The sequence below is a fragment of the Maniola hyperantus genome, chromosome 23 (assembly GCF_902806685.2).
Source record: "Maniola hyperantus chromosome 23, iAphHyp1.2, whole genome shotgun sequence".
Taxonomy (NCBI): Eukaryota; Metazoa; Arthropoda; class Insecta; order Lepidoptera; family Nymphalidae; genus Maniola; species Maniola hyperantus.
The window spans coordinates 4,734,826-4,748,733 of record NC_048558.1 but is presented as its reverse complement, the minus strand read 5'-3'; the positions used below and the strand labels follow the sequence as shown (position 1 = coordinate 4,748,733).

At 36.4% G+C, this 13,908-nt stretch overlaps 1 protein-coding gene across 2 annotated transcripts in view; it reads right to left on the bottom strand.

The window, feature by feature from the left end:
* LOC117993273 (fibrillin-2-like) overlaps window positions 1–13,908 on the bottom strand; it is a 44,439-nt gene that overhangs the window by 6,979 nt on the left and 23,552 nt on the right. For both annotated transcript variants that reach the window (XM_034981028.2, XM_034981026.2), the window contains exons 12-15: window positions 4,332–4,485; window positions 3,422–3,660; window positions 3,055–3,183; window positions 2,407–2,694 (exon numbers count right to left, since the gene is read on the bottom strand). In XM_034981028.2, the coding sequence (XP_034836919.1) occupies window positions 2,407–2,694; window positions 3,055–3,183; window positions 3,422–3,660; window positions 4,332–4,485 (810 nt within the window). The remainder of the gene's footprint in view (window positions 1–2,406; window positions 2,695–3,054; window positions 3,184–3,421; window positions 3,661–4,331; window positions 4,486–13,908) is intronic.

Here is a 13,908-nt window from a genome sequence, read left to right as displayed (position 1 = left end):
CTGCTCGGAAAAGAGATCGGGTACTCTTCCCGTACCATTGGCGTAAATTCTTTAGCCACGATGTTCTTCTACGGCCTGGTGGTAAGACTGCCGGCTGTTTTCCCCTGAATAATGAGCTGAAGGCGGTCGTATTTGCTATTTCTCATAATGTGGCTGAAATACTCCAACTTCCGCACTTTTATGGTCTTCAGGATTTCAACATCTTCACTTAGCCTCTGTAGTACAGTTGCATTTTTGATACACTGTACCCAAGAGATTTTCAACATTCTTCTGTATACCCACATTTCAAAAGCTTCTAACTTTGACTAGTGCGCCTGCGAGAGCTTTCAGTAAACGCCTTGTGGCATTCAATCAAACGTTTGCACCAATAGGCAAAATAACCAATGAGTTCAAACCTCTCACTGTACTCTGGAATGATAGCGTAGTGGGAAGAAAACAAGAGGATATAACGGACTAAGAGGACTTATTATGAAGAAAAAAGGAAAATTGTATGATTTTATGGATTTTGTAATGTCACAATTATTACAGCTGACCTAAGATAGTGCTTTTATTTTATTTATGAATACGGAGGATATTTTGAAATCCATGGTTTTTCACGGTTCACTTCTACAAACGGGCCCACAAAGGACGATGGTAACTCAAGAGAGAGTCATAAAATCCAGCTTCACAGGGGAAGTTGGAAAAAATATTATTAGGATTACGATCAATCACAAATACAATAGATACAATGAAACTATAATATACATTAATATTATGCTACTCATAATATCTACGTACAATAATTAACCTCGGAAAACAGATACAACTCCTTAACCTGTGAACCCTACTTAGCCATGATAGTTTCCTTTAAAATTGATTATATTATATACTATGCTGTGAATTTTTTTACGTTCCTTTATACAACCATATGACTGATAAAGGGGGTAGACACTTGACGTTCCCACACCCACAGTATTTTTAAAAGACCTATTCAACGATATCTCACACTATGGGGTAGACGAGAAAAAAAAATTCACCCCCACTTTACATGTAGGAGAGCCACCCTAAAAATAATATTTATCACAATTTTATTTCACCCCTTTGTCGGCGTGATTAATATTTATACCCATGCCAAATTACAGATTTCTAGCACTAATACTATAAGTTTTAACAAAATAAGAGACTACTTTCGGACTGTTCCTCTTTCAATTGTTGTAGTTACCGTTACTTTCATTGGAAAACCTCAAATTTTTATAAACAATGCTAACCTAAAACGTCGCTACGGTTCGATCATTTGCAATAAACCACATTTTAGTTTAGCAATTCTCCCCAAAAAACGCTACTGTATACAAACCATTTCTATTCTACTAGACTAAAATGTGTTTAAATTACAAAAGCCGCATTTTAAGTGTTATGTTATTGATAGTTTTAAGGATCATAACCTAACCTACAATGTCGTTAAAGTCTTTTAGAGTCATTTTACTTTAGTAATTATACAATTTTTTTAAGTTTCGTAAAACGATGAAAAAAGTAAATGCAATCCAAGCCTTAAACGTCTTAAAGGGTAATCTAACGACATTTAAGTTATGTAAATACAAGACGTTGTTAGAAAAAATGCTAGACTAAAAAGCCAAAACTGTCCTGCTTTAATTATTATTTATTCTAGAAACTTAAAAATACAGCTATTCAAAAGTGCTCTATTTGCACTACATTTTCATAGTTTCAAGTTTTGGATACGGTTATTAGTTATCAAATGGCATCATTTCTTCATAAATTCGCGCTTTTTTGATCATATCTCGAAACTTGGTTGTGGTAGTTAACGACACTTTAGCTTTAGGACGGCAGTATAGCTCTTACCCTTAGAGACAGAACATAGATTTAGATATAATAATAAGTGTATTCAGAATTATAAAAGACTCAGGGTTATTATGAAAGTGATCAATTATTATAAGATAACAATAGGGATATAATCTAAAGAGAATATGAGGCAGACAGACAGACACTTTCGCATTTATAATATCAAGTAGGATATTTAAATAATTGAATTAAAAAACTATCAATGACTAAAACATAATATTTAAAAGTACATGTTACATTTTTACAAAAAATATACGCCGTCCAAAATGGTCATTTATGGGCATTGTGCCCAAAACACTGGCGCTATTACCTCGCTGAACGGCAAGGCTCAACCGTTGAGCGAAATAAGCACCAGCTCTTGGGTCCACCAGACGCGTGGATCAGCTTTTGTAGGATATTTAAAAAATTGTGGTTTAAGTGTGGACTTATCTTAGTTTATAGTTAAGAATTTTTATTGGAAGACACTTTATTCTTGTGTTCTTTGAATTGCACTAGCACTATACTTTCACTATGACTAGACTACGTATTAGGTCTGTATTGATAAATGTAAAAAATATGAATCATACTGACCTGCAGTCGTGACTTCCGTAGGAGTGACTCGTGGAGTGGTTGTTACAGCTGTTGTAGTTCTGGGTGTAGTGGGCCTAGGTGTTGTAAGCGTCGGAGTCGTAAGCCTAGGTGTAGTGAGTCTAGTTGTAGGCCTAGGTCTCGGACTAGTAGAGGTAGTGACCACCACGCACCAACCAGACGGATCTCGCGTAAAGCCGGGCATACAGTCGCATTCGTAACCCGCAACCCTGTTTATACATACTTCTAGTGGGCCGCAAATGTGCCTGTTCTCATTGCACTCGTTTACATCTGGAAGAAAGTTAACACAAAGTCATCATCATGCGGTGCCATCTTCTAACTGACGGTGACTTCTAGCTCGACGGTCAACCGGGGTTAACTTTTGGATCTTGCGGCGTCCCCCCGCCTCATACCCCGATTGCCATCTCAACCTGTCGCGGACTATACCTACTCAAGGCTGTGATGGGCTACGTGTTTCACATTGCAACACATACAATATTACATAGGAATATTCTAAGTCAAACTGCCTGATACCCATACCTACTTAGTTATTAACCGACTTCAAAAAAGGAAGAGGTCCTCAGTTCGTCGGAATCTTTTTTTTACATTAGTATTTTGTTAACAAAATTTAAAAACAGTATGAAATCTTACCAACGCACTCTCCGCGGTCATTTCTTTCGTATCCATTCAGACAGTGAAGCTCGTTTGGATTAAAATCAATATCAGTACCGGGTTTCCTTTCTCTATCCACGGTATTTGAATCTGTTGATGTTGTTACTTCTGTAAAAATAAAGTTAAAGAAATTGTATTATTATGCAAATATTTAACTGTAGCCTCTTCGTCCACGTGGGTTTGAGTTTTTTGAATCCATCTATTTCATTTAAAAAAAAATTGAAATTCATAGGATGAAGCTATTTCTGTGCCTTTCATCAAAATTAGTTTAGTGGTTGAACCGTTAAAAGGCGACAGACAGACAGCCGCTTTGGCATTTACAATATAAGTGTATGGATGAAAGTACCCGTTACTGGTCTTCTTGGATAGTATTCTGGAAGTGGTCTTCTAGAAGGCACTGGCGTCGTGGTTGTTGTTGACGTAGGTGGTCTTGTTTGGAAGGTAGGTCTGAAGTAAGGGTATCTTCTAGGAGGTTGGATAGGTCTAGGACTTGAGGTTGTGGTCGTTGGTCGTGGTGTAGTTGTAGATGTTGTTGTAGAAGTTGATGTTGTATGCGGCTCTGGAACGACTGTGTTTTCCTCCTCACTGATAAAAAAAATCTTGATGTTATAAGGCTTTAAGCTTAATTGTAATTCAATGCTGCTTTAAATTCAAGCTAGTGTCAGTACAGAGATATTTATAGTGTTTCTAGTACTGAATCAACATTATGCGTAAATTGAATGGTAGGTGCTGAACAAAATTAAATTAATCATTTAAAGAACAAAGAAAGGAAGAGTGATTCAAGTACTTATAATAAAATCTAGATCGTTGTAAACCACTGTCCGTTAGAATGAGGATGAGAACGTTTCTCTAATAGAACGATCAAAAGAGCAAAAAAGTTAAAAAGCAATCTCAATTGCCGGATCAATTTTAATCTGAAAAGACGTAAGCTCGAATCCCATGTATTGCACCTAACAAAAGCTTTACGCTTAATTTATAGGGGTAAGGGCAATGTTGTTAACATTTTAAATTTTGTTAATGTTTTTACTATTTAATAGAATTGTCTGTTTTGTATTATTATACCTTCCAGAACTACAATTAAGTACATAATTTTTTTACAAATAGCTGATATTCAATTGCTATCTGGTTTGGCTTGATACTTCCCGCTAAATTAACTCACAAACTGTATAATAGTGTTGATAACAATATAACGAACTTCCTTGTGAAGTTAGCAAGGAGATGCAAAACTGCCACTGTAAGTATTTGAATAGGGTTACCCAGAATCATAATATTCGTATTCATAAGCGGGTAGCACAGTGGAGGTAGAGGTGGAACTAGCTGAGCGTCGAGTGCAAGTGAATGAGCCCAACACGTTGAGACACTGCAGTCCAGCTTGGCAGTTGTCCAGCTTCAAGGCGCATTCGTCCACATCTGGGAACAGAACAAAGCGATGTAATATGATAATGTAAATGTGATAGTGCTAATGTTGTGCGATGTTATTATTGTATGTCAAAAACCACATCTCCATGGCTGCCATCATCATGAGGCATCCAGACTTATACAATGGATTGATTGTTATTTATATCTGGCGGGAATGGACTATGAGCCATATTTAATTGTTAACTATTTGAATCAACATATTTTGTGTCATGTTTAACATCTAGCTGATTTAATTGTTACGTTAATGATTTGTGACGTCACAGGAAGTATCATTTAGTTCAATCACTTTGCAATTTGTAAAATACTGGAAGTTAAATAATACCAACCTTTAAAATATGTCAGTTTTGCTGTCCTGTCAAATTAGTATAAAAAGCGTAGGTTTAATAAAAATGGCGGTCAATTGTGAGAATTAAGTCGAAGGCGCAAGCTATGCTTAAAAATACAGTGAAGTGAAATTGGAAACTGACTATTATTGAAGACCATCCCTATACTTCTGCAACATTTCAGAAGTGGGATACTAAGAAGAGAAGAGAGCAGAACATTGAAGAATGTCAAAGATTTTTTTTTTTCTCTTCTGAAAACACCACGCCTCTGCTTAGAAAATTACGCCGCGGGCCTATATCGACGCAAACTCATCTTCAAGATGCGACCAGAGGACTTTTCTGTGTATTATAACATCAGAGGACTTGAAGTTGAAATATCTATGTGCAAAATTGCGGTCTACAATACCAATACCAGACGCCCTACTTACTTTATTGAGAGTACCTACTTATCGTCATCGGAAAATTGTGGAAGAATCTACTACTTCAGCGCGGGCTTCAAGATGTAGAAAAGGGGATTAAAGTTCAACTACGTCTTTGCCATGCGTGAACAAGAAGCGCTGCTGTAATCTACTGACGATGACGGATCAATCACGAGCCACGGGGTTGCTGATGTCAACAAATCCGGCATCGGGTGATCGGGGCGCAACGAGCAACGCCGCGCCGCGCCGCCGTGCCGGCCGCTACGAGCCACGCCGCGCCGTGCGGGACGCAAGGGCAGCGACTCCTGTGTCGCCATAGCAACAAGTCGAGCATACCTACACTCGGTGAGTCGTATTACATCTAACCAACAAATTTTCTAAGCATAATATGCAAATTACTCTCATAATATTACATTAGTGCAGATAGAATCTTTGCCTACCTACATTGATCCCGGAAGTTATTTTTTTGTAAAATGAGTTAAAAATACCATAAGTATCTAAGGATTTCATCATGAGGAGAGACTTTAGGTGCACTCACATAATATAATCACTTTATGTAATAATTTGTGTAAAATAATGTGCATGTGTGTGTAATTACAAAAAAATAGGTGTATACTTTTTGTGATCTCTCCGATGTAGGTCTGATTATCATTATCACTAGGCAGCCGATAAAATTAAATAACCTTTGTACACGTTACTAAGTACTCCAGTCACCGCAAATCCTGAGGAATAAATCGAATCACAAAATCTGACCACCGCATAGGTCCATGAGTCCCATGACTACCGCCTCGTAGGGTGGCTCAGTGTGCTGATTAATACAATATTTAATGTTCTTATTCGTAACTAAAATAACTTATGCTATTCCATCTCTGGAGAGTTCATCTGCATTGAAGTATGTATGCTACTTTATAAACGTAGGTGATGTAGTAAGTAGATTCTGTTCCGGTTTCAAAACTAAAGGCTCATACATATAAATATTAATCTTGGTTTCCAAGTTGTTGGTCTGATTTGTTCGGATCGGCCGCAATCAGTTCACCACGAGACTTTAAATACGAGGACATTTGAATTATTTAATCCTTACCCAACTTTAGTGACTGTGTGACCTATTCATGCTTACCTACTGGTAAATTAAAACTACCTGACTATTCATAAGCACTTTTAAAAAGTTTACATGGAATAAAAAAACATTCTATTCTATTCTAATGACTTTCCAATATAATGTCTGTGTGACTTATCCAAGTTAAAAACTGTGTGAGAAACCCAATAAAACTAAGAAAACTACAATACGTCTAGCCAACTAATCTTAATGTAACAAAATTTATAAAATTAATTAAACACCCTGAAGACCAGAAAATAGAGCCAGATTAATGTTGGAAATTTAATTTTTGCTAGGAACTGTGTGTACTGAATTCTTTTTAGATAAGTAGTCATAGATACACTATTTCAAAGTCAAAACATTTATTCAAATTGGGTAACATTGTACACTTTTTGATCGTTAATTGTTGAATTTGTAAAACAATAATGTAATAGTGATCATTAATTACTTAAACTTGAAACTAAAGCTACGAGGGTTCTAAACGCGCCCAGACCTGAGAATAGCCGACAAAAACTCAGCAACTAATTTTTTTTAATTTATATTTTGTTTATTTGACTAACCAACAACAATGACGACTCGAATTTATTGTTCCTACGTTAAAAATCAATCTTACGAAAAATTTTAAGAAAAATTCTCGACATAAATTACAAACGTAAACTTAAAAAAAAAAGAGCAATCTATATAGTGTGTAATAATTACCTACGGATCACTACAACCGGTTTCACTAACAGCAATACCACGATGTTACAAGTTGAGCTGCACATTTTTCTTACCTACCCACTATCTCAAATACTATGTAGGTATTACCAGGTTTTGTGGCATTGAATTTAACAAAAATAATGCCCTGTACAGTGTACATTCTATAACTTTAATAAAAAATAAATAAGTTAAAACAAAATTCATACACAATAAAACTAGGTATTTATATAAAAGAGACTATCGTAACTAAAAGATACATAGCGTACAGGTTAACCATTGGCTAGTACAGATGAAATTCAGTAGGTAATAGGATTATGCTTACAAGTTAATAAGTAATAGTAAGATAGGTTTACGAATTGCAGGAAGACAATAATGTTACAATGACAGCAGTGGGTCAGTTGCGGATAAACTGTATCAAATATTATTACAATCTGAATTATTGTGATAGGCCGATTTTTAGGTATTCTTGTTGCAACAATGCATGATAGCTGATGAGTGATGGTGAGCATCAACCAATTATAGGTGATTACGATCGTGAACTATTATTTTTCGAGCACGGTCGTCATGACTTCGAAGCATAAAATTACTAAACTGACAACGAAATATGTAGTTGAAAAAAGACTGATGTGCAAAATTAAGCGGGCAGGGCTTAGTTCAAGACACAATTTAAATGTCATCAATAGATTAAATAAAATTCATTATAATAAAAATACACAGATGACAAAATATACATCATCGACATCATCATCATCATCATCATCAATCGATAGACGTTGGGGTGTCCTGGGGTGCTGGAGTGGCGACCTTGCACCGGAGGGAGCCGCACTGGCAACGTTGAAATATACATATTATGAGCTAAATAATATCGATGTACCTACTTAAAACTAACAGTTATTAATTTTGAATCGAAAGGTAATATATCGCTAAATCAGCAGATGCTAAGTATCATCAAACATGTAATGTCTGAGTGACTTCCCTAACGGAACGACTGTGTGACTTCCTTAACGATAAATCAGAGTGACTTCCCTATCTGAAAGACTGAGCGACTTTCTTAACGGAACGTCTGTGTGACATCCGTAACGAAACATCTGAGTGACATTCCTAACGGATAATCTGTATGACTTCCATAACGAAACATCTGAGTGACATCCCTATCTAAATGTCCGAGTGACTTCCCTAATGGAACATCTGTGTGAATTCCATAAAAAACATCTGAGTGACTTCTCAATATCTGTGTGACTTCCGTAACGAAACTTCTGAGTGACTTCCCTATCGAAATGTCTGAGTGACTTTCGAAAGTGACTTCCCCTAAAAATGTCATCGTCAAGAGTGAAATTAGATAAAAAACAATAGTAGGTAGAACTTATAGTTAAACGAAGCTCAACTCTACTTTAATTTAATTATACTACATTCATTACATTAAGTATTACAGTAAATCTAGTAAGTATGATTAAAATACAGAAATCACGATTAAATTGAAATATTGGTCCATAAGTCCAAAATCCTAATTAATTAGTAATAAACTTTTATTATGAATAACTCATTAATTAAATAATAGTGTTATATAAAATTAGAAACTCCTTTAGTTTGATTTTATTATTTAATATGCAACTGAGACATGTCAGTAACATTACTCCTGTAATTTTATAAATTCAAAAAATCCCGATAAGTGACGAATGACATTCTTGCATTGTCAGAATTACTCCCCTATGCTATGCTTTAGTCTGTATCAGTCCTGTTTCTTGTATCAATAATATTATGATTCTTGTCTGTAAGATGATTCTTATACTTTCTATCCTGACTGTTTTATTCTGTACCCGTGTTCTGTTCCTTATTCCTCATGGAAACTCATCATTGGACTAAAAATGCATTTGAAGTATGATGTCTGTCACATCCCTAGAGCATATCTGTGAGATCTTCCAAAAGAAGGGACTGTAGTAAATCGTAAAGAAGACTGTTTGACCGACGCAAATGGTCTGTGTGACCTGCGCATCGAGTCTGTGTGACCTACCCAACGGGGCTGTGTGACCTGCGCAAATAGTCTGTGTGATATGTGCAACGTGTGACATACATATGTGTCGCCTACCCAAATGGTGTGTGTGCCTCTGTGTGTACGTGTGTGTGTGTGTGAATCACTCCAACATAGTCTCTGTGTGATCTCTATTCTCTCCAACACAATGACTTGGATATGGAATCTATTTGACCTTCCCATGATAAATAATTGTTCGAGATGAATTAAAAGTACCTACAGTAAACTCTGCTAAAACAAGACCATAAGAATATAAAATTCAATAATCGTCCCCTGCAGATTTAAAAGGGATAGAAATGAAATCTCGTCTAAGTATGCATACTGTTTTTCTTAAGTTTATAGGTGTCATACCCATGTAAAGTTCTTCCTAATGCAGAACTCTAGGAACGTCGAACGTCAGTTACTTACCCAGTTATTAACTTGATAATAATATAATAACGACCTTGAAAAATAACCCGTGATATGCTACAATGTCAAACCTAGCTTTTCTTGTGCAGTAGATATCTAAACCAATTTTAACTTCTTAAGTGGGCTCAGTTCAGTGCTTTCTTCATACAAACGTAGGAGGGTAATTACTACATTATTTGATATGATATGCTCAAAACTAAGTATTACATCGGTTTGTCTTGCCATTATCTAGGTTTATTGATATATTAAACATTAAAAAAATATTGATTTGAAAGTTACGAGCCTCAAAAGATTCCTATTTTAACACTAAATTTATGACAACTTTGGGCGTAAATAAATAATTAGGGTATGAAAATTCTAAAGCAAATTAACACTAGACATAGTTTATTTATTCATTAGTTGAAATATTCTATTTTGCGAACATACATTTAGTATTTTTGTTTTCTCAAAATACTTTTCTATACCCTTGATTTCAGTAAAAATCATCGTGCTTCTCACCTTTCTCATACAATGTCAAGTGAAAAGCATACAGGTTAGGTCGAGCGTACTGCGCCACCTTAATAAAATGGTCTCATGAGTCATGACGTCAGCTGTTATAAACTTATCTGGATAGACAAGTACCTACCTACAATTTTGGATTGCAGATACAACGAAATCGTTTACATTTCATCAATTTCAAACACCCACCTACTGGTAATCAAATGTTACCATTATGTATTACCTAAATACTATAGCAAAACATTTAAAGTAATGATTAAAAGAGGAACATTAATAACAATTTTGATTAGAAGTAGTTGATAACTTAATAAATCAACTGAATATTTTATATGGTATATGCTATTAATATGTAGGTACATATTTGTAATAAAATTAAGTATCGATCAAGTGAATACTGTTCGGTATTTCTCTTTTGTCAGGTGACTGATGGTGCGAAAGCGGGGATGTTATCTGAGTGCCGTGAGTCACGGCCTTTCCAGGATGGCCGAATGTCAAAAACCACATCTCCATGGCTGCCATCATCATGAGGCATCCAGACTTATACAATGGATTGATTGTTATTTATATCTGGCGGGAATGGACTATGAGCCATATTTAATTGTTAACTATTTGAATCAACATATTTTGTGTCATGTTTAACATCTAGCTGATTTAATTGTTACGTTAATGATTTGTGACGTCACAGGAAGTATCATTTAGTTCAATCACTTTGCAATTTGTAAAATACTGGAAGTTAAATAATACCAACCTTTAAAATATGTCAGTTTTGCTGTCCTGTCAAATTAGTATAAAAAGCGTAGGTTTAATAAAAATGGCGGTCAATTGTGAGAATTAAGTCGAAGGCGCAAGCTATGCTTAAAAATACAGTGAAGTGAAATTGGAAACTGACTATTATTGAAGACCATCCCTATACTTCTGCAACATGTAGCATACTATCATAGGTTAGTATCTGTGGTCAGCACTCGCTCTATGGTCTTGAGAGTCGAAAGTACTCACTAAAATGTTCAATTGTTAAAAGTGGCCTAATAAAATACAATATTGTGAGAATGTCTCTTTTATTTGTTTAAATAGTTACATGTAATTAATAAAGTGTGATACAACATGATACAATTATGTTCTCCTGATCGAGTTGCGCTCGCGGCAGAGTCTCAACGAAGACTACTACGCAGGACATATTATGACGGTTTTACATTACAATAAAACCGATATTATGTGCCGAGAGGGAAAACATACAGCATTTATGTATGAAGAAGCAATTATGTACTCACCGCATATATGCGCGCTTCATCCATAAACATGTATATTCCTATGCAATAATGTAGTTTACCTTACCGGATATAGGGGCGCTAGTGTCTCACCCAGCAAGGCAGTGAGCCGCTGCCATCTTGGATGTCATAGTCTTCACCAGGAAGAAGTTCCTGCAATGCTGTATGTTTTCCCTCTCGGCACATAATATCGGTTTTATTGTAATGTAAAACCGTCATATTGATGTGCCTCCGGAAAACATACAGCATTTATGTATGAAGACGTGTTTGTTATCTGCTGGTGAAATGTATTACCCACAACGCTATGATGAATCAAAGGGAGTTAATCTGTCAATTGAATAACAAAAATATTAATCGTTAAGTTAGATCATATAACCACGTCCCCTTCATTCATTGTCACCTATTAAAGTTATTGTTATTTCTAACCAGGGTTAATAAGTTAAAATATAATGTCTAAAAGACAAACAATTTAAATGATTTATGTCTGTAATTTTGATAAGGATTACTAAAACTCAAACCGGACCATATAATGATTATATTGAAAAATAAGCTTCAGTTATTTTGAGATCTCCTCCGGGCAATAATGATTTCAACAAGAGTGTCTGGTAATCTCCAGTTACCACGAGATACGAGTATATCGTCCATTGATTGGTTATCTGTCCCCAAAGAAACTACTGTTGATCCACTGATGAATCCCTGGGGATACAGGAATGCTGCCACATTGCTTAAGAACTGAACTGTTCCAGTGATCTATTACAGTACGTGATGCGGCTTCAGTTTCATTACAGTTGGTGATAAAAAGATTACAATATATTTAAATTCTTAACTTCATTCTGCTTGACCTATTTTCCTGTGTCAAAGACATACATGTAGTACTACTGTAGTATACTAGTACATTAATAGAGAATTATGTTTTCTGTTATACTATTATGTTTTGAAAGTGTCCATCCGTATTTATGTTAAGAGTGAGTGTCAGTCTTTGGGCCAAATAAAGTATATAATATATTTTTCCCGGTGACAGACTTTCAGTTGTCAACCCTTCGTTCCAGGGCAACAATTGTCCATATAGGTTCGTCTAGATATCTCGGGAAGTGTGTGCTTAAATGAGAGCTTCTGTAGTTAGCGCTTGAGCTCTACCTTAAGGTCCTGTATGATAAATGGTTTAGTAATTTTGAGTTTAGCCACGTCAATAATTGCCTAGTGTCCACATGTGGATCATAGAAAGTTAACCGCCACCAGGTTTCGCACCAGTTTAACCATTTTTGATGTCTGGTAGGTAGGTAGGACAAAAATTGCTTCCAACAAGCACCTGTTCTTTACTTCTCGTATAGACTACTCCTTTATTTGGGCACCCATCCTCAATTTTTTCAGCTTCCGTGTAAATGTCTGGTGGACACTGTAATGTCGTGACATCTATCAGAGTCCCTGATAGGTTCTATAGTTCATTTGAGCTCTGCTTTCAAATCTTGAAGCCCAAAGGTCTTTCACGTGCCACATTTAAGTACACCCCAGCTGCACTTGTTCAAGTAAGTCAGTACTTTTGGCAATTAGTTTGGAGAAGAAAACACCCATGCTAAATTGATGTCTCAATGACCTGTTGAAAGCATCTATAACTTGCTGATCAATCTTTGCAGTCGATAAAGACATCACACCATCTTTATTCCCTACTACAGTAATCTGTTGTGCTGCAACCAAATCGATCTCGGACGGCGCTTGAGGGAAAAGATGACACTCTGTGGGAGGTTTTCCTCGTGACAGCCTTGAGCCAATAATGTAATCTGTTATGTGCGGGAGTTCGATTGTTAGAATCAGTAAAACCCACGACTTTGTTCATTAAAATGAACGTTAGAACGAACGAGTGAGTGAACGAATGAGTGTTCGATTGAACTAAGACTTGCGATTTTTACAGAGTTCTTGTGCTGTCTTCAATTGCCACTATAACTGCATAAAGTTCCTTCTATTGCTGTGCTATCATTTTTGATGCACTCACCAAGTTTCTGGCATTAATTTCCCGTTTAATTGGGCACTAAAAGCCAATCAGAGGCATTATTCGCCAAGCAGTGGATGGCAGGTTTTAGGTGTACATATTGGCAGCCTGAGACATGTGGTTCCGCGCCGCCATGTCATTCCCTGTTCCACGATTGTGGATTCAGCAGTCTAAAACATATTATCGAAACGTTTGAGGCGTATTTGGATCTGATCAGAATGTAGTCTGCTTCTGGGAGTTACTAAACTGGCGAAGTCTGACTGTCCTAGCAACCGTTGCATTTCGTGAAGAGTGATTTCAGATATTTTCAGTAATAATTCTCTCAAAGGTCTCGTTGATAGTTTTTTACTCTTTATTATGGGCAAGAACATTGAATTTTCTTATAGTCTGCCAACGAATACCCAGGTATTGTAGGTCTTGTGTGAGTGTTAGAATTGACTTTTAGTAATTGATCCCGATGTTGCTTAACTTCGGTGATCGGACGAGAACCGGTGTCTTCAACCTGGTATGGACGTTGGCTTTTGGTAATTGATCCCCCTGCCCCGAAGTTCCAAGGACCTCACGCTTCCGCAGCGTGAAGGAATAACCTGGATTGGTCTTAGTTGACCAGAATTGCCAGCCCAGAAGTTCCAAGTGCCTCACGGCTTCCGCAGCCTGAAGACATAACTTGGATTGGTCTTGATTGACCAG